The following is a 26,146-nucleotide window of genomic DNA, read 5'->3' as shown; positions in this document are numbered from 1 at the left end:
AAACTAACCAAGTAATTTTTGTACATATATGTTGTTAATAGTATTTTATTTTTCAGTAGGAGAAACTTACCCTTGGATAAGTCAACCAGTTGGTTAACGGGAAACATGATACTTATTCTTTTTTGACATTTTTTTTCATTCAAAATGCCCAGTGCATAAGAATAAAAATGGTATCATTAAACATTATACATCAGTATAAACCTTAAAATTTTATCTAACTCTCATGTAAATGAAATTGCGTTTCTTTCATAGAGTAGTAATATTACATAAATAACACTAATAAGACACTTGTAACATTGCCCTGCTTTAAGATTACAAATACAAAATAATTTATATTTCCAGATGCTTCAACAGTTTTTTTCTGACAATTACCACAGAAATTGTTATAACGATTACACTCATACCCATGCAGTTTTTTTAAATGTTGTTTTTCCTAAAATTATACTTGTCCAAAATTATTAGTCCCCTACTGGTTGAAAACCAGTTCCGGGGACTATAGGAATGCGCTTTTCCGTCCGTCAGTCATTCCGTCCGTTCGCAATTTCGTGTCCGGTCCATAACTCTGTCATTCATGAGGGGATTTTAATATTACTTGGCACAAATGTTCCCCATGATGAGACGACGTGTCATGCGCAAAACCCGGACCCCTAGCTTAATGGTCAAGGTCACAATTTGAAGTCAAATGTCAACAGGGCCTTTTTCCTGTCCGGTCCATAACTCTGCCATCCATGAAGAGATTTTAATATTACTTGGCAGAAATGTACCTCATAATTAGACGATGTGTCATGCACAACTTTCAGACCCCTACCTAAAAGGTCAAGGTCACACTTGGCAGTCAAATGTTAACATGGCATGAACAGAGTCTGCTTCGTGTCCGGTCCATAACTCTGTCATCCATGAAGGGATTTTAATATTACTTGGCACAAATGTACCTCATAATAAGACGATGTGTCCGGCAGAACTTTCAGACCCCTAACACAAACGTCAAGGTCACACTTGGCAGTCAAATGTTAACATGGCATGAACCAGCTCTGTTTCGTGTCCGGTCCATAACTCTGCCATCCATGAAGGTATTTTAATATTACTTGGCACAGATGTTCCTTATGATGAGGTGACGTGTCATGCGCAAAACACCGACCCCTAGCTCAAAGGTCAAGGTCACATTTGGAGGTCAAAGGTCAGTAGAGTTTTTTTCCTGTCCGGTCCAGAACTCTGACATCCATCAAGGGATTTTAATATTACTTGGCATAAATCTTCCCCATGATGAAACGACGTGTCAAGCGCAAACTCAGAATCCTAGCTTAAAGGTCAAGGTCACACTTGGAGATCAAAGGTTAATGGGACATTTTTCCTGTCCGGTGTATAACTTTGTCATGCAAAGCAGGATTTGAATATTACTTGGCACAAATGTTCACCACTATGAGAGGGAGTGTCATGCACAAGAACCTGGTCCCTAGGTCGAAGGTCAAGGTCACACACAGATGCCAAAGGTCAGATACAAGAATGACTTTGTCTGGACTTCTTCTTCATGCATGGAGGGATTTTGATGTAACTTGGCATAAATGTTCACTATCATGAGACGGATTGTTTTTGCAAGAACCAGGTCCCTAGGTCTAAGGTCAAGGTCATGCTTAAAGGTCAAATGCCAAATTCAAGAATGACTTTGTCCGGAGCATTTCTTCTTTATGCATAAATAGCTTATATTGTAACTTACTTATTAAAGGCTGTAGAAAAAAATCGAGACCAATTTTCTGTGGTACAACATGCATGTTACATCCAATTTTTAGTTGTATTTTGACCTATCTCTACCTGGTAAAGAGTTTTGTGTGGACTTATATGGATTTTTTTTTTACTATAAATAACGTTACCTTTTTGATAATCGGCCAAAAATGCTATATGAAACAACTATAGGGTTTTATATATACAAGTTTAATCCAAGTCTTTTGTTTATAACATACTGTATATACTAGTATAGTACAATATTGTTTATACATCATTGACAGATATCAGTTCATTATGCTATACTGCAGTAGAGAAAATTAGGTGCCTTCCAGTAGGGGACTTTGTATTGCATGGCAATACTTCATTCACTTGTTTTATCCTATAGTATGCATCATTAAAAGCTTTGATATGAACCTGACAAAAATCCTGAAAACAAGATATGAAGTTTTCTGGGTGGAAAATGGGCTATACTTCTGACTGAATGCAATATAGATGTATACTTGGCTTCACACTTAATTTTTTTCGCCTGTATAAAGTTAAAACACTCCAAATGACTGCAGCACACATCAGGGCCCTTTCAAATGCTCTCACGAAAAGTCACACCGAGTCCACTATTTATGTGCTTGGTTACGTCCTGTTTTTCCGAAGAATCTCCTTATATATATTATTGTAACTTAACGTTTCTTGAAGCACAGTGTCCGTCCTTAATAAAACAAATAAAAAGGTAGGGGTAATGTTCGATGCAAGAAAAATGGTTTCAGTCAAACAAACACACCGAAAATCTACTAAAAAAAGCAAAAAAGAAATTGTAGTAGCGGGTAATGACCTAAGTTTCCCTACCAAATTCAGATTTCAACTAGAACTGTCACAGGAGCGACGAATAATAACCCCGCAGAAGTCACAGAAGTATGGCAACCATAAGAAGGAAATCGCCACAAGAAGGGGCAATTTACGTTGTTTAACTTGAAGGTGAAAAAAACTGAAACAAGTGTTTGTGAAAGAGCCTAGTGTTATAATTAAAAAATATTTCAGTTAGTATTCAGTTAATTTTGTAAATGTTTTGTTTCAATAGCATACTTCCGGTCTCTGACGCATTCTGACGTCGACGTTATACAAATGTACTGGTAACAGTTGTACATGCCTCCACACAAGGAGGCCTCCGTGGCCGAGTGGTTAAAATCACTGATTTCAAATCACTTGCCCCTCATCAATGTGGGTTCGAGCCTCACTCGGGGCGTTGAATTGTTCATGAGAGAAAGCCATCCAGCTGGCTTACGCTTGGGGTCTTTCTCCACCATCAAAGCCTGAAAGTCGCCATATGACCTATAATTGTGTCGGTGTGACGTTAATTTAAACCTAACAAAATAAAATCCTCTACACAAGGTATCTATCCGTTTGTTTTTATTGAGTTTACAAAACTTATTTAAATCTGTCAAGCCTTTCATGAGTTATCGTCCGGAAGCTGGAAAGGGACCTTAACTACGTCAAAAAATGATGGTTTGTAGGCAAATCGTACTTGACCTGTATTTTATGATGTTACATCTGTGTACCAAAATTTATTTTAATCTGTCAAGCCTTTCATGAGTTATTGTCCGGAACCCATGAAAACCAACGGACCGACAGATTGACCGACCGACCGACCGATCGAACGAACGACAAGCTCACTCCTATATACCCCCAAACTTAGTTTGTGGGGGTGTGGGGGGAGTATAATCATTTTATGATAAAAATGCTTTTAAAATGCATATCGTAGACCTTTTATGTGATTTGAGCAAACACTGGTATTACACTTAAGGAAAATGAGCTACAGATCACAGACTTGATCTTTATTTTAATCCGCCAACATTTTTATTCGCGCAATATCACTATTTAGTGTCTGTAAACCTATACACAACAACAACAACAACAACGTCAGCAGCAGCAGTATCATGCACGCTAACTTGAAGTAATAATTTCATGACAAGTGAACGTTACTGAAGACAGTCAAGTAGCCGCTTACTGACTTCTGCTCAATAATGTTTTACATGCAGTCTTACTGCTGTTACGGTATTCAGATAGCTCCTTTACATTAATCCACAGACGGGCAATTGTCCTCATAGAATAACTTTTCAATCAGTTTTTCATCTGTTATAAAAGAAGAAAATTGCAGAAATGCTGGCTTTATTTATTTTAGTAAGTTAATAAATTTCATAATAAAAATAGGTGTGTTTAAAAATTACTTTAGTATGAAACTTTCCACTACATTTGACACATTATTCATAGTGTGTAAGATTCTGAGGTTGGTGTGATTTATTCACATACATAAAAATAAGTTCGTCAGACACTTGCTCTGAAATGTTGCCGAGGTATATAATTTTTGATTCGCGTATTCAGCTTTTTGAAATTTTCATCCAATTCACATCAAACTTGGTATACATTGTCAACATCAAATGTACATGGGCATATTATCTGTATTTTCTGTATTGCTTGTACCTCTTTTTATACGCCCGGTTTGAAAAAAAACAACAACCAAATGTTATGCAATGGCATTGTCCGCCCGTCCGTCCATCAACCATCAACTTGTACTGTTACCGAACTGTAAGGCAGAAAGTATACAGCTACAGCTTTCAATCTTTACTGGTTGACTAAGCACCACTTGAGATCGAACCCTATTGTTTTAGGGGTTATTAGGTCAAAGATCAAGGTCGCAGTGATCTTGATACTGAAAATGGTTTCCGGGTAAATTATAACAGCTGCTAAATATCTGTCTCTTATATTTCGTGTCCGGAGCGTAGTTTAAAACGTTCAAGGTATGACTTAAAATTTGGCATATATGTACGTGATGGGAAAATATACAGAGTGCAAGAACCGGGTCGGTATGTCAAACATAAGGTCACAATTCGATCTCATTGGTAATATATATCTGTCATATTTCGAGTCCTTAGCACGTTTAAAAACAAATCAAGGTCTTTACTTGAAAGTTTGAATATATTCAGGCGGTGATGAGTCGATACACATAATGAACAGTCTTTATTACTATCCAAACCCATTATAAACCTCCTTTCCGCGCCCTTTGCCCCCTCCCTCCCCCCGCCCCAAAAACAATAACATTTAGTTCCTTGTGCTTTAGTTTCCAGTCACTTTCATCGCATACCCCCACATGCCCAATCCCAACCCGCTGCCACACTTTCTCCACACAAGCACTCAAATTGTTTACTTAGAAATTTACTTCCTGCTCGTCTGATCTAAAGCGTTGGTCGCACACTGCTTTCTTTTATTTCCTTTTTCCGTTTTAATTTGATACAGCATATTTATTATTCAGATGCGACACATACTTTGGTATTTGGTATTAACTCAATTCTTATCATGGAAACTTATTTCACTAGACTTTATCCCTTTTTACATTTCGTTAATAAAACATAGTATTATAACATATGTAAATATGCAAGTACTGCGAAAAGAAAAAACTGACGAATAAAGGAAAACTTTTTCAAGTACTTCGGATATCTTTGAGATGGACGCTACAGGTTATGTATGTATGTCATTGATACAATTATACAAAAAATACAAATGTAAACGTGCAGACAATGCGGACAAAACAAAAAACAAAAACAGTGTAAACATTACTTTGGGAGCAGTCAAGGAAATGTTAAAGCCATAAATAATGCACAAACCCTAATACTTATTGTTCGATCAATCTAATCAGTGTAAGAATTTGTCGTGAATTCACTTTATTTTGCAGTTAAAAACTATACATTTCCGAGACATTTCCCTGTTTTATTTTTATTCAAATGTAACAATAGATAATAAAATCTGTGAACAGATCCTTTGGAAGCATGCAACGCAACCAAGCTACAAAATAGCGATTTGATTGAATCCGTTCATGAGAGATAATGAAATGTGCAAAACCCATCACACCCCTATGTAGCGGAATTCTGTTATAATAAAAATGAATGTACTCCATGACCCCAAAGAGGAAAATATAACAACACTAAGTCCAAATACGTGGAGACTGCTTACAGCCCGCCAAATGGGAATTAAAGACTGCTGCAGACTGAAGAAGACAACAAACATTTCCCGAATCATGTGCAATATCATTTGTGTAGAGAAATCAGCATTTATTTTATATATTGTTACGGAAAAGGTAGATAAAACGATATGTGTACTGTCTCACAAGAAAACCTATCTTTTCCACTTATAAACAAATAGATGTTTTGTGTGTTTAAAAACCTATGGAAAAACAAAGAATTTTATATTTACAGTTTGATTTTCACTAGGTGAAAATATCTATATCGATCTTACATTGTAATAAATTAATATCTGCTATATAGTGTATGGGGTATTGTCTAACTCCGGATTCACTGTACGTTGAATTTGACGACTCGGTGGAGATACATGGCTGCCTTAAAGACCACCTTTTTTAAATGAAAACAATAACACATGCAATTTGAAACCAACTGTTTATTTGGTAAATTCTGTTTCAATGTACATTTAAGAACTGCATTTAAAAAAGAAAGCACATATTGAAATTGTCAGATGTTATTCATTGTTTTCTAAGTATCGATATACGAATTTAACTGATAACCAAATTATTTCGTATATGGCTATAACGGTCTATATTGAAAGATATTTGTTTTCTTGAAGATAGCTGGACCAGTCCTTAAATGCGCAAAAGCATTTATCCATAATCACATGGCATTTATCGGGAATAATATCCTGTATACATGTATGTGCTACACTGCTATTGTGTATAGCCAGTATACTCTAATCCGTTCTTATATTATTTGCATCTCGGAAATAAATTTGAATTGTGTTTGTATAAAACTAAAAATTACTTCTGAATATGTTTTAAGCGAAAACATTATATTTTCATTACAATTCAAAACTAGGCATATTTGGTAAAGAATACATTTTACTATTTCATTGACGAGAGTTAATGTTCGTCAAACTATTAAAATACCTGGATAATACTCTTTACCGACTTGTTGCCAATTTCAGCTTTAACCACCCATCAACATGCATTTTACACAACGAGTATACTAGGGAGGTCGGTACACCGAAATATTTTCATATGGTAAAGTATTTTTTCTCAGTTAAGGACTAAACAGTTGATTATTATAACAGAACACAAAAATATCACACAAAAGTTAGAAAAGTTACATAAAATAAGCAGAACACAGAAAATCATGTTACTTTAATTACACACAAAAACTATACATTACATATTTTATGTTGTTTTGAATGTTATACAATTCTTTGTAGTATGCAACGAGCGGTAAGAAATTATTGTTAAAAGATAAGATACTCCAGGAAGTAGGTTGAGTTTTTTTCCTCTTTACTTTAAAACTTTAAATGTATATTTGTATTGTTCATTTTGTATCATGAAACATATTGGTAACAAAATGTGAATACTTGCCATTTACGTTTTATTTCGATGATATATTTATTAGGTTACTTTCTGTTTTGGAAAAAGTTTGTCCTGATGCAACGAAAAATTAGAAATACTAGTATCAACTTTGTGTTCACAGTTACAAACTGATATTGTGATTTTGGAGGCCAATACTTGGATGTTAACTAGTATGCAACAGTATGTTTAAGCACTTAGTATATTATTTAGTTGTATCACTTTTTCAATGTAAGATAATGTAAGATATCATTGAAACTGCAAAACATACTGCAAAAATATTGACTGAACAAATGAAGCTAAACAAAATAAGCAAATACAGTGACTCAAGAAATTGCTTGAATTGTCCATCAGTCAGTTTGTGGTACTGCATTATCAGAATGACTTTCACGAAGTTCATGCGGCCAGGGAAAATTGTAGCTAACATTTTTTGTGGTAGGTCGACAACAATAAAACCCACCACTTTAAACTGTTACATTTCAATCACTAAAGTATACTCAAGGTACAGAAGGACGGTCAAAGGAATCTGTATTTGCACAGTACCAGTCCAGTTTTAAGATATACACAATAAAATACTGCACTATATAGACAATTCAATCGTAACATTGGTATGTACTTTTTAATACAAATGTATCAGAACAAAAAAGTGTCGATTGCCCTAAACGTTTTAACAATTCTACCGAAACTACCAAAAAAGTGGTTACATTAATCAGCTAATAACCCATTTTGTTAAAAACTTGGACTTCTATTATGTACTATGTGTGTTCAGTTGTAAACGGTGGTCAGCTGGAAGCATTGTTTACACTCTTATACAGCAGCTCCACCTAATTCGGCTGTCTTTAGTCCTATTGCCCCTATTGTCAAAATGTTTCTTTGCAAAGCGGTTGCTTAAACAGATCAAGTAGAATAATTTCAGAATGTCACACACAAGAAGGAAACAATATGATTTGCCGTAATGTCTTTCTCTTTGACAGCCATCCTGAAAGGTAATTGATTGTGTTTTATCCACATGTAGTATAAATATGTATTTTGTCTGTTGTCGTTGTGTAAAAGGTGTCCTCCATTAAAAGTGCAATAATTGTTCGTGTATAATATTTAGTTCAAATGATTAAAATTAACGTTAGAAACGTTAAGTAAAAATATGATATCTTAACGTTTAAAACAATATCGACTATTTGAAATCTACAGATTCTAAATGCGATATAAAGCATGAAATGAATTGATGAATTGCTCAATACTTACTCTGCCAAACCTATCTTAACAACCCTACAATTGTGACAAAAGCAGACAGTACCAGTGTAATAGTCTTCACTTCTACAGATACAGCTGAAACAAAAAGTTTTTAAACTATATAATAGCTAAATAAGATTTATAATTTAATTGTACTAGTTTGGTCATCGGCTGATTTAATGGGCCGAAGTTTTCATAAATACCAAAGTTTACTGTTTGTTTGGAATATACAACATCCAGCTGTTACTGAATTTCTACATTGGGTCAACTGTTATAGGTCGCTTTGGAATCACTAGCACTCTGTCACTATCAGAACAGGATTTGCTATGTGCGGATGAATAACCATGTTCCAAGAACACAGCCTAAATTACAGTAGCGGTCATATCGAATGTGTAAGCAAAGTAAAACAAGTAGAAAATGAAAACAAAACAAACACGTAAAAGGAAAACAGTGGGGGTCTTGTAGGATGTTACATTGTCAGAAGCATTCTTTTACACTTCTCATGTGAACACGATCCTCCTCTTACTTATTCAATAACAAAATACATGTAGTATTATGATTTTGCAAAATTCATTTCCTATATATTAACAGAAAAACTTGAATACAAATAAGATAAACTATACTAGATTATTAAGAAATAATCTGAAGACTAGAAAGAATCACAGAAAATTCTAACTACGTAATTTGAATAAGAATACTTTATAAATTAAAGGATGTTATTAATTAAGGAAGGGTATAATTTGATAATAACACTAGAACTGGAAGAGACTAGACAAAGTGCATTGAAGCTACATATTACAAGACTAGAATTGTGCCCATAGGCCACAGATGCGCCCGCTATGCAATGCTACGAAGGAAGTGTTTGTCGTTTGAGTAATTGCAATTTGACAATCGGACAGACTTTCAGGCTGAACCATTAGTAAGACCATAACATTTGAGCTAGATGTCCATGTCGCCTTGTTACAGTAAATAGAACTGATTCAGAAAAAACAAACCTTAAACATTTCACCTTTAAATTTGTTCTTGACTTTTAAACCAGGGCTCTGAGTCATGTACGTGAAACTTATCTTGTTAAGCAGAATAAAAAATATTTAAATTTCATACTATGCATACAAAAGTTTCAGACCGAACAAGAAAAATGAAATAAAATCTTTGACCTTGACATCTGAATTAGGATCTTGCACGTAATACATCTCCTAGTAACCGTACATTTATTATAACGCAATTAGCGCTAGCCGATACCGCGCTAGTTTGTAACTGAGCCATTATAATGCCTTATCACAAGTGAATACTGATCAGGTCTATTTAGACTGCAAAAGAATGCAAATTGTTATTGAAAGATATTACCGCCGTTTTTTTATATAGAGAACAACATTTTATAAAATTTAAATAGTCATCTACTCTTACAATATTTACAAATCGAATACAAAAATGACGTAAGTTATTGTTGATAGTTATTTGAATACCTATGCATGTACAATAACCTTTAATGTTCAATCCTCGGCTGGACACGATTATCAAAACGCACATACTATCATACATTCTAATTAATAAAATAATGAAGCAGAAGTAAAATGGTACTAGACAAAGATTACTTTTTACCGGCGTTTTCAGGTACGCAGGTGTCAACGTCTACCATGAAGCTAGGGCTACATGTACATTTACCAGCGTCTGCATCACACAGAGCATTTTCAATATCTTCACACCCAGCTCCTTCTGCTGAACATGCTGTTCCGGTTACAGCTGAAAATTTGAAACCTTTGATTATTTGGTTTCGGTAAAGGAAAAAAACTAAATCGTACATTACCGTTACACTGTAAAGCAATCACACTCCTTACATTCTCTCACATAAAGTACCGAGTACCGTAAAGAACAATAGCAGAATATTATCTGTCCATATTCTGTATTTAGAAATGTCAATAATCAAATTAAGCACCCCCCTTTACCAGATACGGAATAAAATGATATTACTCATATTAGAACAATAGAAAACAAATAGTACATCCAAACAAGAAAAATACATGTTCATTTGGAAAAAATCAAGACTCAGGGTTTTTATATTTAGGCAAGCTGTGCAGGTGAAACTATATGAGCAAGGGAGATAACCATTGAAATACAACATTAATGCTGGTACTTACTAAGTATACACACGTTTTCCTTTTCCCCATGGTCATCTTTACATGTACATCTGTTACTGGTGCAAACTGAATTTGTACCACCCGGACACGGATCTGTTCCTGCTTCGGTGCATGTACTTCCAATGACTGAAGAATATAAAGTCTTTCTAATATACCTATGATTTTGCGGAAAAAATGTGTCCTTCTCTTCCAAGATGAATATGAAATGACAGAAAGTTATTTCACAGATGAAAGTCAGATTCCGTATTTTGTCTATGCCTAGAATACTTTCGTTAATACTCATCAACCAAGAAATTAAATATTTCATTGAATCAGACGTATTTAAAGTAAAGTTTTACCTTAGAAACAAAAGTACTAAATATATGTAAGCATATTAATTTATAATAAAAGGTTCATTATATCAGTAACCTGATCTTGGATGTACTTTGTTCTTGTTGATTTTTCCAAACCGGATAATAATTGGTGTTTGAGCGTCGCCACCGAGTTAAACACTATATTCTAGATGTGTTGGCGCTACATACAACAACAGATCAGATATTGTTTCCATTTAATTGTTATATTGACTACGTGTTTAAATTAAAATGTATAATATGAATCGCAGGTTATACGAATCAGAGAGGCGGAGTATTAACTGTATACCTTTTACGCAGGTGTTGGTTTCTTCTATGAAACCATCATTACAGGCACAGTGTGAACCATCACATGCCGAGTTAGTTATTTCTGAGCATTGATCATTTGTAGTACAAGTTGTTTCGGATACAGCTAAACAGAAACAATAACTAAATTACGTACTGAAAAAGATATTTCAGCTGTATACTTTGCAATACTCCAGCGGTTCGGACATTGATAAACCAAAGACTAGAAATATATCCGTAGGTGTCCCCATGTGACATAAGGACAAAAGCGGGAGTCCTGTAATGGTACTTTAACAATGGAGCACGTACGTATACTAAACGTACGAGCAGAAAACGACAAAAAATGCTGTAGATATTTATTGCATCTTGAAATGATAAGTTTAAATCAAGTTATTTGAATATCCTTCTATATATGATAAAAGTTACAGACAAGACACGAAAAATGACATAACATCTTCTCTTCCTAGTGAGCTTGAGGTCCGAGTCTTGCCCTTTACACATTTGTTTATTGTGTGCATGTGCAAAGTTATTTAAATATCTATGCATGTATACAAAAATATAAAGTTACAGACCGGACAAGAAAAACCATGTACAGTCTTTGACCTTTAAGTATGCCCTAGACCTTTAAGGTATGAGTATGGGTCTTGAACACGAAACGTCGTCTTCTTATCGTGCATGTTTGTGTCAAGTTATTTGAATATCCGGCATCATAAAACATGATATAGAGCGGACACAAAAATGGAATAACATCTTTGACCTCTAAGTGTGACATTGACCTTTTAGCTAAGAGTTTGGAGTTTGCACGGCGACATATAGTACGGTTGCTAATTGTGTAAAGTTATTTTCTAAATATCCGACATTGCACAACAAAATTACCGGCTGAACAACAATTTACACATACAAATAACACCCGCACATACATGAAGCACGCACGCACTCACGCACGCACAGAAGTAAGACCACAATACTATATGATGCAATTGATGTATTCCGTGACATATTATCTAAGTAATGAAGGGGTCTCCTTGGCGGAATGGTTAAGGTCTCTGACTTCGAATCACCCATGAGGGTTTGAAACTTGCTCGGCGCGTAGAATACCTCATCCGGCTGGCGTACGGAAGGTCGTTGGTTCTGCCCATGATGAAATAATGCACGGAGGGACTCCTGGGCTCTTCCTCATCCATCAAAAGCTGGAAAGTCACCATACTAGTATAACCTATAATATGATATTGTTGGTGTGCCTTTAAATCCAAAAAATAAACCACCACCATCAACAACAAAAAAACAAGAACACCAAAAAAAAAATCAATAAAACTTACGAATGAGTGTACACACATTATTCGTTTCTTTGTAGCCATTTTTACAGACGCACTCGGATTCTACACAGACTGTGTTAGCATCACCTGCACAAGCATCTGTTCCGATGCAAGTATTTCCAATTACTGGAATTACAAACAACTTGAGAATGTTCACTGGTAAGTGGCATTTTGCTTAAATCATAAACTTGTATTTCCTTTAAAAGTAAATCATATTGGATAGGCTAACAACTATTAAATGGTGTGTTTAAAATACTTATTAGTCATTTCAGTCTTATTTTAACGTCTAGCTAAATCCAATTTCCGTCTAGTTACAGCAAGTTTTTTATATGCAATATATTGTAATGATATAAATATTTTAATAAATACAATGCCAATGTATGTGATATAATTATGTACATAAATTTTCGTCCTGACACGTAACTAGAAAACCTCGTTCTTAAAAGTGCGTGATGCATTTACACGAATACATCTTTTTATTTAGTTGTCTCAGTTTACAGAATAACCAAAGCAGAGCAGTCGAAATTGCAAGTGTTTTGTTATGTAAATATTATAAAAATAGGCCAACTGAGTTTTACAAAATCAATTCGAACATTTCTTCTCAAGTCTTTTTTAAACAGAACATTGAGGCTGAGAATGTGCATGGGTACAAGTATCACCGCCCCTCTTTATTTCTATAATTTGTAATTGATTGATTGGGTTTTATTTCCTCTGGTGATGTATTTCCGACTAGATATTTAGATGTTATATGGTATGGGTTCTTTTAAGGACGATGACAAAAATTTGGTTGCAGACTTTAATAATGTCATCACAATCGTGTATCAAAATAAGTATCATTGGCATCATAATGACATCAAAGTTTCATCATCCTAAAATAAAGTTATGACAATTTATAATAATGATTTAACAATTACATTGCATATCAAATATTCAACGCGAATGACAGATGACAGCTGTCAAAATTGTAAACAAGTAATTTACCGAAGGTAAAAATCAATGATGCTTGACATCCAATAGATTACACAGGTAAATTAATAAATCGTTTACATAGCTTATCAAATTTCATACATACATAGAAAACAATATAAGATAAGGCATATTTACCTGGAAAATGTATAATTTCCAGTCCAAAAATATATATATGCACAAGTATAATTGAGGTACCTATGTAAACAAAGCCATTTTGAATTTTTGACCAAGAAGTAACCAGTGCTGTGATTGGGTGTTAAAGATCACGTGCAGATACTTATTAGATATAGAAAGTATAAAGTATGGAAGGCCGGGAATGTCAAAAGTTACTATTATAGGAAAATCAAAAACAAACGAAGTATTTTCATGATTGTACTATATCATTTATTTGTGCTCTACGACATTCTCCCCCTGCTTGTAAAATGTCGTCCTCGACATTTATAAAGGTACATACTGTAATTAATTTTTCAAATTAATTTACAAAGCGAAAAAATCTTTTTCATGTTTCGCAACATTAAACATGATATAAAAACAAACGAAGTATTATAAAACAAGTATTAAACAATTGGCAGTCGAAGTGAATGTTGTGAATATTGACATGTGTTTATGTGTCAAATGGCTATGATTATGTAGTGATTGATTTCAGTAGTGATATATAATCACGCGGGATATCCTACATGTATTCCATATACATTTCACAAGAATTCGCAACAACTTTTCCATACATACATATTTCACACGAAAAGCATTCAGTACTATATTCCAATGATAAGTTCCAGGTAATCTTTCTATATACAATTCAGGTAAGTATTTCAAAAACACAGTTAACATAGGTAAGTATATTGTAGTCCAAGTATTTCGCACACTATATTACTCATTGGAAATAATACAGGTAAGTATTTCACTTGGCTATTTATCTCTGATATATGCGCTTCTACACGAATAGTCTCAGCACAACTGGTAAGTAAACTTAGGTAAGTATTAACTTAGAATAAGTTCAGTGATTAGTCCATTTGGTTCCTCATGACTCCTCAGATGATTCTTCTGTTTCGCTCTGGTAAGTATCTAAACTCGGTTCATGTTCCATGCCGTCGTACTTTGATGATGTTCCACTCTCATACCCTTTATATTTCATTCCGAGTGGCAGAAGGTGATTCCTGTGTAAAACACGTGTTTTCTTCGCATTTCTGCAATCCTTTATGATTTCATATACAGGAAGGTCTTCGTTCGGCTGTGAGACCACAATATATGGAACGTCCTCCCATCTATCAGCTAATTTGTGTTTTCCTCGGAGTGTTACATTCCGAGCCAAAACAAGATCTCCAGGTATCAAATGACTAGCTTTTGCTTTTGTGTCATACAGTTGTTTGTTTTTGGCAGCTGTCGCTTTCGATGTTTCTTCTGCCTTTTTATAAGCTGCTGTTAGTTTCTCTTTTAATTTTCTTGTGTAATCATGCTTATTTTCTGTGTCTTGTGTTGGTAGTCCTAAGAGAGCATCAATTGCTAGTTTCGGGTGTCGTCCAAACATTAAGTAGTATGGCGAGTAACCAGTACTTGGATGTATTGTAACATTGTATGCGTGAACTAATTTATGCTACGTGTGACTTCCAATCTGATTTCATGTTGTTCTCTAGAGTTCCGAGCATTTTCAAAAGTGTGGAATTAAAACGTTCGACTGGATTTCCCATAGGATGGTAAGGAGTTGTATGTGATTTATCGACACCAGCAAGTTGGCAAAGTTCTTTTATCAACGACGACTCAAAGTTTGCACCTTGGTCGCTATGGATCCTCATCGGAAAACCATAATGGACCACAAACTGTTCAAACAAGACACGAGCTGTTGTCTTCGCAGTCTGATTGTTTGTCGGGTATGCCTGTGCGTATCTGGTAAAGTGGTCAGTGGCAACAAGCATGTGTTCATGACCTCCTTTAGATTTCTCTAAACTTAGGAAATCGATGCAGAGAATTTCCATAGGAGCTGACGATTTGAAGTTGACTAATGGCGAAGTTGATGGTAATGTCTTCCGTTTAATGCAGCGATCGCACTGTCGGATTCGTGCTTCGATCCATGAATCCATCCCAGGCCAGTAGAACCTCTGTTTGAATAGTGAAGTAGTTCTATCTCTCCCCTGGTGTCCTAGATCATCATGGAGAGCCAAGAAAATTTCCTCTCGAAGATGCGAGGGTAGAACTAACTGTATATAATCTTGTTCGTTCACATGCCCTTTATGGTAGAGAACTCCGTCCTTCAGTTCAAGACGATTCCATTCCCGTATATACTTTCTTACTGTTGGATCATCGGTGTTCACCTGCTGAGCTATTGGTTTTACACCATCCTTCAGGTAAGTAATTATACTTGAAATGGTGGCATCATCGGTTTGTGCCTTTCGCCACTGTTTTGTACTCAGTGACAGAGAGTCTACAATGGAATCTGGCAAAACATGTTCAGATGGTTCTACGGTTTTTAAGCTGTCTGGTGCCACTAGACTGTATGTAGCAGGAGATTGTGTGACATCAGTTGTCACAGACATTGCTAAAGCATTCATTACGTCGTGTGTAATTTTGGCATCTCCTTCACTATCATTTTGTTCATGTATTCTGGAAAGTCCATCGGCGTCTGCATTTTCTTTGCCGCTTCTGTACCTAATCTCGAAGTTGTAATTTGAAAGGGCTGCTATCCATCGTTGCCTTGTTGCATCTAACTTCGCAGATGTTTTTACGAATGTCAAAGGATTATTATCAGTTAGGACTTCAAATTTGTTGCCATATAAGTAATCATTGAATTTTTCAGTCACTGCCCATTTAAGTGCAAGGAATTCAAGTTTATGCGCTGGGTAGTTTCTTTCAGCTGCTTTAAGGCTACGACTAGCGTATGCAATGACTCTATCAATTCCACCTTGCCGCTGATAAAGTATGGCTCCCAGTCCAGTGGTTGATGCATCAGTGTGGAGCATGAAAGGTAATTGATAGTTGGCGTATGCAACAACTGGTGGATGAGATAGTTTGTCGATGATGTTATCAAATGCCTGTTGTTGATCTGGACCCCAAATGAATGGTGCTTTCTTCTTCGAGCTTTTCTGGCTTTTCTTGGTGGAATGACCAATTAGAAGATCATTCAAGGGTCTCACAATCGAAGCATACCCCTTGATAAAGCGCCTGTAGTAACCTGTGAAGCCCAAAAATTGTCTTACTTGTTTAGTAGTCTTTGGTGTTGGCCACAATTTAACAGCGAGTATTTTCTCAGGGTCAGCTTGGATGCCTTCTTCGGAAACGACATGACCAAGGTAAGTGATTTTTGATTGTAGAAATTCACATTTAGATGGTTTCAATTTCAGATTGTGTTCACTTAGTTTTGAAAAGACGGCATCTAGTCGCTGGAGATGTTCTTCAAACGTTGCTGAGAATATGATAATGTCGTCCAGGTAGATAAGACAATCTCGAAGGTTCAGGTCTCCCATGCATCTTTCCATTAACCTTTGGAACGTGGCTGGTGCGTTCGTTAGACCAAAAGGCATCTTATTGCACTCATAAAAACCTAACGGTCCTGCTTGGAAAGCTGTGAACTTCTTGTGTTCTTCTTTTACAGGGACTTGCCAGTATCCTGACTTCAGATCTAATTTAGAAAAATATTTGGATCCAGACAAAAGATGAAGTGTGTTCTCGATTCTAGGTATTCCATAGGCATCTCTAACCGTGCGATTATTTAATTTTCTAAAGTCTATACAGAATCTTATAGATCCGTCTTTCTTTCTTACTATAACAACATTTGAAGAGAAGGGGCTGTTGGATTCCCTTATTGCACCACAGTCCATCATTTCTTTGAGATGCTCTTTCACTTCTTGAATAAGTCCAGGAGGAATATTTCTGTATGGTTCTTTGAATGGCGTATTGTCACTAAGGTATATTTCATGTTCAAGTAAATCTGTAGTTCCTAAATCAGTAGGTCCTTTAGAAAATATGTGCTCCCATTTAGTGAATACTTTGTTAACTTCATTCTTTTGATCTTCTGTTAGGTTTATGTTGTTTATTTTGAATGTTGTTTCTGGCGTTTGTTCTGTTCGTTCATTGCCGTCTACATTCTGCTTGTTAATTGTCGCGTTTTTGTGTATCTGTCCTTCTTCCAATATTGGTGCTTGTCTTAACACTTTTACTTCTTGTAGTTGACATAAATTTGATTTTGGTGGTAAAGAAATCGCTTTTGCTGAAAGATTGAAAATTCTCACAGGAACTCTCGCCGAATTACCAGCCTTGTTAAGTGTAACAACCCTTGGACAGACATTTGACAACTCGACTTGAACAATGCTGATCTTCACATGGTTCTGTAACTGCACTTTCAACTGAAGCAGATTTTCTAACAAAACCAGTTACTGTCCTTGTTTCAAAAGGTTTAAGGTTGATTCTCTGCGTTGACTTTACAATACCAACTGAATTGCTTGTAAGACTTTGGAAAGCTAGATTCCATTCCTCCGGTATGTTTTCATCTGACGATTCTGAATGACACTAACGAATAAAGTTGGTTCCAATGATTACCGGAATATTAGCATTGGTGTCCATGTTTGGCAATACCAAAATAGGTAAGTCGAAAAACTTTTGTTTTAGGAATGGCACTGAAATTCTAGCTTCGATGTAACCAAGGTATGGAACCTTTTGACCATTAGCAGCACTGATGTGTAAATCAAAATCATTCAAGGAATGTAAAGGTGGTTTCGGTTGTAGGTTATTGTAAAAATCTATGTTCACTGTTGTAACCATTGAACCAGTATCAATAATACATTTAGTTTTCTTGCCTTCTATTATAACGTCACCGGTATTGTTGCTTCCTACAATTCTGTTATAAAGGTTTTTAGGGCTTTCATTAAATACTTTGTCTCTCATCTGCCCCTTGACAGAGACATCTACCGGTTTAAATTCTTGGAGAAGTTTGCTTTGTTCGTCGTATCCGGTTTCTGTTGTTGTTGTTGTTTTAATGGTTGTTTGTTGTCTTGTTTTGGTGTACTGTTTCTGTCATTCTCATCTTTTCTCATTTCTGTTCTATTCTCTGTCGTATCATTGTCTCTATCTTCTCTCTTCATATACCAATCTCTGTCTGTATCACGTTCTTTTCTGTCTTTAAATCTAGTATCTATGCGGTCACTGAATCTTCTTTCTCTGTCGAAACCATATCGTTCTTCTCTTCGATGATTTCCATCTGTAAAGTCTCTTCTTCCATACCGTTCACTTGTGTCTCTAAATCTATCTCTTTTGTCGCTAACTTTCCTTTCTCTGTCATAAAACCTCCTTCCGTATCTATCAGTTTCTTCTCTGTTTCTATCATATCTGTCAAATTTATTTGAATAGTCTCTTTCATGTCCTCGATTTCTATACTCATAATCTCTATATCTGTCTGTGTAACTTCTTCTATTCCGTCGATCATACCTGTCATATCTATCTCTTTCTCGACCTCTATCACCATATCTACTCATCCTAGGTTGTCTATCTAAATATCTATCTTCTTCTCTTTCAGGTCTATCAGTGCCTTCTTTATCTTTTTCTTGAAGCCTAAGAAGTTGTTCTTCTAAACTTTTCATTCGTTCCAAAATCATCTTCATTACTGTAGATTGGTCATCTTCTTCTAAATGCTGATTTACTGTGACTTTATCTGTGGATTCTATTTCTGTTTCTCTTGCTGTTGACATTTCATTTTCCTCTATTCTGACTTTCCTTCTTAACTCTTCAAATGACTTTGCGGTTTCAAAGCACAATCTTGTCGCATTTTTCAAGTCATCGCTGAATAAATGCCTCCAGAATCTCACTTTCAACATTTCATCTTTCTGGTCTTCTTTAACATGACCCTTTACTATCGCTCTTTGTAAAATTCCTTCTAATCTTAATGCCCATTCTGAAATGGTTTCACTTCGTTTCTGTCGTGACATATAAAACTCTGACAAGACTGATTCTCCTGATCTGACGTTGCCAAAAATACTATCTAGCTTATCTATGATTTCTCTTGTTGTAGCATCTGAACTCATTGTCAATAGTATTTTCCGTGTTTGTCCACAAAGTGAATTTCTAACTGCCTGTCTCAATATATGTTCTTCATATAACCCTGACTTAAGAATAATCTCTACTTCGATTTTCCATTCCTTGAAGGTTGTTTCTGTTAAGGATGGAATGTTAGGTTTGTGTAATTTTCCTTTCCAACTTTCTGATTTATAACTTTTAGCTGATTTTCTTTCTCTTACTTCGTCATCACTATTACTTTTTTCATCACTTTCTTCATTTGATAATAAAGCCGTTTATTTCGCTTTAATTCTCCTCTTTAACTTTCTTTCTTCTTCCTTTAGTTTTCTTATTTGTTCTTCTTTCACTTGTTTTATTTCTTTTTGTCTTTTAATTTCTTTCTTACGTTGATTTCTTTTTTTTTATTTCCTCAGCTTGTCTCTTTTTCAGTAATCTATTCTTTTCTATAACATCATTCACTTTCTTTTCTCTTATTTTTAACTGTTTAATTTTCTCTATTAGTTTACGTTCTTCGTCCCTACGTTCATTGTCATTTTCACATTTATCACTTTTGATATTTCTTTTCTTCCTCTTTTCTTCAGATCCATTTCTATTTGGTCTATTTCTCGTAGTATCACTGCTAATCCTTTCCTCACTCTGTATTTGTTTTATGTCTGTTTCCAACTGAATGTTTTCATTTTCATACTTTCGCCATTTTTCATCTAACCATTTCATTTCTTCCTCTAATTGTTTATCGTCATCAGCATTGTCTTCTATTTCCGTACTGCTATCTTCAGTATTTCTAATATAATCTGCATCGCCTGTTTGATCAACAGTTTTATAGTCATCATCTGACTCTTCAGTATCAGCACTATCATCGTAATTATATACCTCTTTCATCCTCCCACTTTGTAAACTTTCTTTATTTCTATAAACACTATGTCTTTCTGGAATTATTTCTATGTCTTCAATACTATCACTATCTGATTTTTCACTTTCGTTATATAAGTCTTCGTTATGCACATATTCTCTGTGACTTTCTATTTTATTTTCTGTGTATCTTTCACTATACTTCTCTTCATCTTTATATGCACCTGTTTTATCCGTTTTATTATCACTTTCATTACTTTTCCCATTTATATCTTCATCACTAACGTTTTCTTTATGTACCATTGCATGTACAACGTGCTCATTATACTTTTCACCCGTATCACTATAGTCATCATCATACACCATACTTTCATTTAATGATACATCTTTCATTTCTTTTTCTAACTTTTCTCTTTCCTTTCTATTCTTATCCATATCTAACATTAGCTGACGTTTCTCCTTATATTTACGCCTTTTCTCTAACAACTTTTCTCTCTGCTTTTGTAATTCTATCATTTTACTTTCTCTTTCATCCATTAAACGTTTATGTTCCTCTTCCTTTTTCTGACGTCTTTTATCTTTCTCCATTTGTACTCTATCTTCTTCCTTTCGCCTTTCTCTGTCGATCCTTCTTAATTCTCTTTCAGGCAAATTCGATGCCATTATTGAGTATGTGTAATGTTTTCACTGTCTCTTACTCCACTTTCAATTTCAAAGTCTCTTCACATTTGCTCGATATTTCGTGGCCGTTCTTTCCTACTTTATTTCAATTAAATAATAATCAAATTCTCAATGTGTATATCCTATCAATTCCTCCACTCCGGTCAATATAAAACAATGTTTATGTCTTTTAATTAATCCGTGTGCGGTGCGTGTCTCTTTTTGTACGCCGTACTTTTACAACTTTGCAGAATTTATATATATTTTCAGTATTTATGTATATTTTCAGTCTTTTATTTACACTGAAAAATATTTCACTACTTTCGTTTTATTTCTATATACTGATGTTTCTTCTTATGTTCCGTAGTTTCTGTACAAGTATTTTCTTGTTTCATTCAATATACTAATTCAAATTTTCAATAATTTCAGTCTTTCCCTGTATTGTTTTCATATTTCAATTCACATATACTACTTCTATGCATATGAACTATTTCTTACAATATGTATTCACTATATACATGTACGTGTTTTCTATGTGTTCAAGATTTCATTTAATTCACTTTCATGATTTTTTTTTCTGTGTTGTGAAATATTGTATGTGTATGTGATGTCTGTAAAGTATTACGGAAAATGTATGTGTTTCGCGCGACCCGTTAAAACGACACGATATCAAGTAAATTTTGCAATAGTTATATTGCAACTATTTACTTTGATCACAAAAAACACGCGAAAAAAATCTTAATTTACCTTGCAAGGATTTATTTTTCACCGATAGAAAAACTTTTTCTTTCCGATTTGGCAAAAAAAATTTGCTCCGTCCGCGACTCGATCCGTGATCTTTGAGATCTGATTGCGCCAATCACTACCACTGGGCTACAGGGACGACTGACTAGGACAGTATATCTTATCGGGTCATTACTAATCCGAGAAGTATCGGAAATTAAAGCGGGGTATTTCAACAATATCAATCGTGTTAGCTCCAGAAACTAAGTCCTGTTTTCAATGAAAAAAATCAATATGGCCTGGCAATAATGTAAGTATTCACTTCAACGTAAATTTACAGAAAGAAAATAGTAGGGGGATTTGCATGCAATTAGTCTGTGTTAATATGTGATGGTCACTTCTTCAACACAATATGTATGCAAAATATTCAGCTTCTTTATGAAAAGTATGGCTTACTCAAAAATCAGAAATCAACTGATACAAAAATAATTTACCGCACAACAAAAATAATACATATAAAGAAAATTCAACTCACATATTCATCGTCACACAATCCAAAATTATTCCAAATAATAATAATTAAACACTGCGTTATCAAAACGCCACAAACGTACAACACTTCCTTTCTCTGAAACACAGAATGTCACTGTTCCTAAATCCTCAGAATTTCTCCTAATACTCCAGTCTTTTCCATCGTGGTAGGCCTAAGATCCTGAATGTAGATTCCTGCCGGCATCCGTATAAAAGTTTCCATTTATTTGTTAGTCCAGCAGTCTCAAAATGCTCTTGTACAATTTAATGGAATATGAAATTCCATATAGTCATCTCAGTTACGTGCACTATTATGTACAGTCTGCTGAAAATGTTGGGCGCCATTATCACCGCCCCTCTTTATTTCTATAGTTTGTAATTGATTGATTGGGTTTTATTTCCTCTGGTGATGTATTTCCGACTAGATATTTAGATGTTATATGGTATGGGTTCTTTTAAGGACGATGACAAAAATTTGGTTGCAGACTTTAATAATGTCATCACAATCGTGTATCAAAATAAGTATCATTGGCATCATAATGACATCAAAGTTTCATCATCCTAAAATAAAGTTATGACAATTTATAATAATGATTTAACAATTACATTGCATATCAAATATTCAACGCGAATGACAGATGACAGCTGTCAAAATTGTAAACAAGTAATTTACCGAAGGTAAAAATCAATGATGCTTGACATCCAATAGATTACACAGGTAAATTAATAAATCGTTTACATAGCTTATCAAATTTCATACATACATAGAAAACAATATAAGATAAGGCATATTTACCTGGAAAATGTATAATTTCCAGTCCAAAAATATATATATGCACAAGTATAATTGAGGTACCTATGTAAACAAAGCCATTTTGAATTTTTGACCAAGAAGTAACCAGTGCTGTGATTGGGTGTTAAAGATCACGTGCAGATACTTATTAGATATAGAAAGTATAAAGTATGGAAGGCCGGGAATGTCAAAAGTTACTATTATAGGAAAATCAAAAACAAACGAAGTATTTTCATGATTGTACTATATCATTTATTTGTGCTCTACGACACAAGCAGGATTTCATTCTTTATTTAACATTATTTAGTTGATCGTATATGTTCAAACTGTACACGTAATTGTTTGTAGCGAGCACCTCGATTTAATTTTCGATATAGGTAATAGATGCACGTAGACGTTCACCTACTCATTAAAAACAATTTCAATACTCTAATTTTTGAATAATTTGTGAACTTGTAACAGTTGAGCCAAACTGTAAACTTTTGATTTCCAACAGACAGACAAACAACACATTACTTAGGCAAATGTCTAAGTCAATGTTCAGACAACAATTGTGTAACTGAATTAGGCGATGCAAACATGTGCACTTGATTTTACAATACTTTATTTAAATTGTTAATACAACGCAACCATACATCATTACAAAAAATTGAACTCGAACACAATGCTAACAAGCACATTCAGTGAATTGTTATCCCCCGCCGACCGGGATAAAGGTTTCACCTTTCAAAAAGCATTCTCTGCCTACAAAAAGCACTAAAGTGCAATAATTGAATTTTAGTCATTTTGAAAGCTACACATTCTAAATTACTGATAGAAAACTATAGTTCTGTATTTAGCAACAATGACTTTGACCCACTCTACCTAAAATGAAAAAAAAAAACATAAGTGTCTATTAAAGCTACCTAATACCATGTTTGGTCTGCTTACCACGTTCCTAACTGAAGTTTTCGTTAGAAAACCACTTTTCTATATTTAGTAATGATGACCTTGACTCTGACCCAGATCTAAGCAACCCAAAATACATCTCAAAAATGGCCTCTATGTAAGCTTCCCCTAAATTCCGCAATACCTTTACTAAAGTTATTGAGCAGAAACAATCTTCTGCTTTTACTTTACACCGACCTTGATCTTGACCCCTTGTGACCAGAAAGCATACCGTATATCAGTTTACAAGAAAGCTATATATCCACTAAGCTTGGTCACAATATCTCATAACAAGAATGGACTTAAAAGTAACATTGAAGCACAGAAAACCCTGTATAATAAGCATTGTATAAGTATTAAGGACTGAAGCAATTTCACCGATTCGTGCAGGACCACCTGTACGAAAATAGGACATGTTTTACAGCTGTTAAACGTCTGTAAAAGACCTGTATTATGAAATTACAGCTGTAAAAGACCTGTAAATGGAAAATTACCAGAAATACAGTTGGAATTTACAGGTGAAAACATGCAGGTCTCATAAATAAAGCTGTAAAAATTACAGTTGAAAGTTACAGAGCTGTAAAATGGTCATGTCTTAAAATTATGGATGTACTTTGTTCTTGTTGATTTTTCCAAACCGGATCATAATTGGTGTTTGAGCGTCGCCACCGAGTTAAACACTATATTCTAGATGTGTTGGCGCTACATACAACAGATCAGATATTGTTTCCATTTAATTGTTATATTGACTACGTGTTTAAATTAAAATGTATAATATGAATCGCAGGTTATACGAATCAGAGAGGCGGAGTATTAACTGTATACCTTTTACGCAGGTGTTGGTCTCTTCTATGAAACCATCATTACAGGCACAGTGTGAACCATCACATGCCGAGTTAGTTATGTCTGAGCATTGATCATTTGTAGTACAAGTTGTTTCGGATACAGCTAAACAGAAACAATAACTAAATTACGTACTGTAAAAGATATTTCAGCTGTATACTTTGCAATACTCCAGCGGTTCTGACATTGATAAACCAAAGACTAGAAATATATCCGTAGGTGTCCCCATGTGACATAAGGACAAAAGCGGGAGTCCTGTAATGGTACTTTAACAACGGAGCACGTACGTATACTAAACGTACGAGCAGAGAACGACAAAAAATGCTGTAGATATTTATTGCATCTTGAAATGATAAGTTTTAATCAAGTTATTTGAATATCCTTCTATATATGATAAAAGTTACAGACAAGACATGAAAAATAACATAACATCTTCTCCTCCTAGTGAGCTTGAGGTCCGAGTCTTGCCCTTTACACATTTGTTTATTGTGTGCATGTGCAAAGTTATTTAAATATCTATGCATGTATACACAAATATAAAGTTACAGACCGGACTAGAAAAATCATGTACAGTCTTTGACCTTTAAGTATGACCTAGACTTTTAAGGTATGAGTATGGGTCTTGAACACGACACGTCGTCTTCTTATGGTGCATGTTTGTGTCAAGTTATTTGAATATCCGGGCATCATAAAACATGATATAGAGCGGACACAAAAATGGAATAACATCTTTGACCTCTAAGTGTGACATTGACCTTTTAGCTTGGAGTTTGGAGTTTGCACGGCGACATATAGTATGGTTGCCAATTGTGTAAAGTTATTTTCTAAATATCCGACATTGCACAACAAAATTACCGGCTGGACAACAATTTACACATACAAATAACACCCGCACATACATAAAGCACGCACGCACTCACGCACGCACAGAAGTAAGACCACAATACTATCTGATGCAATTGATGTATTCCGTGACATATTATCTAAGTAATGAAGGGGTCTCCTTGGCGGAATAGTTAAGGTCTCTGACTTCGAATCACCCATGTGGGTTTGAAACTTGCTCGGCGCGTAGAATACCTCATCCGGCTGGCGTACGGAAGGTCGTTGGTTCTGCCCATGATGAAATATTGCACGGAGGGACTCCTGGGCTCTTCCTCATCCATCAAAAGCTGGAAAGTCACCATACTAGTATAACCTATAATATGATATTGTTGGTGTGCCTTTAAATCCAAAAAATAAACCACCACCATCAACAACAAATAAAACAAGAACACCAAAAAAAAAATCAATAAAACTTACGAATGAGTGTACACACATTATTCGTTTCTTTGTAGCCATTTTTACAGACGCACTCGGATTCTACACAGACTGTGTTAGCATCACCTGCACATGCATCTGTTCCGATGCAAGTATTTCCAATTACTGGA

The 26,146-nt window shown here is 35.0% G+C and overlaps 2 protein-coding genes across 2 annotated transcripts; both read right to left on the bottom strand.

The window, feature by feature from the left end:
- Window positions 1-18,288: 18,288 nt before the first annotated feature.
- LOC128554480 (zinc finger CCCH domain-containing protein 13-like) lies at window positions 18,289-19,401 on the bottom strand. The gene has a single exon (XM_053535756.1). It carries the CDS (start codon window positions 19,399-19,401, stop codon window positions 18,289-18,291), a length of 1,113 nt encoding a protein of 370 aa, XP_053391731.1.
- A 36-nt stretch (window positions 19,402-19,437) lies between these two features.
- Window positions 19,438-23,210, bottom strand: LOC128554481 (glutamic acid-rich protein-like). The gene is made up of 2 exons (XM_053535757.1): window positions 22,953-23,210; window positions 19,438-22,717 (listed from the first exon to the last, which is right to left on the bottom strand). Exon 2 carries the CDS (start codon window positions 20,903-20,905, stop codon window positions 19,775-19,777), a length of 1,131 nt encoding a protein of 376 aa, XP_053391732.1. The 5' UTR covers window positions 20,906-22,717; window positions 22,953-23,210; the 3' UTR covers window positions 19,438-19,774.
- Window positions 23,211-26,146: the final 2,936 nt, after the last annotated feature.

The sequence above is a fragment of the Mercenaria mercenaria genome, unplaced genomic scaffold, assembly GCF_021730395.1.
Source record: "Mercenaria mercenaria strain notata unplaced genomic scaffold, MADL_Memer_1 contig_5068, whole genome shotgun sequence".
NCBI classification, from domain to species: Eukaryota; Metazoa; Mollusca; class Bivalvia; order Venerida; family Veneridae; genus Mercenaria; species Mercenaria mercenaria.
The sequence above is the reverse complement of the archived record's forward strand: the minus strand, read 5'-3'. Positions and strand labels throughout refer to the sequence as shown.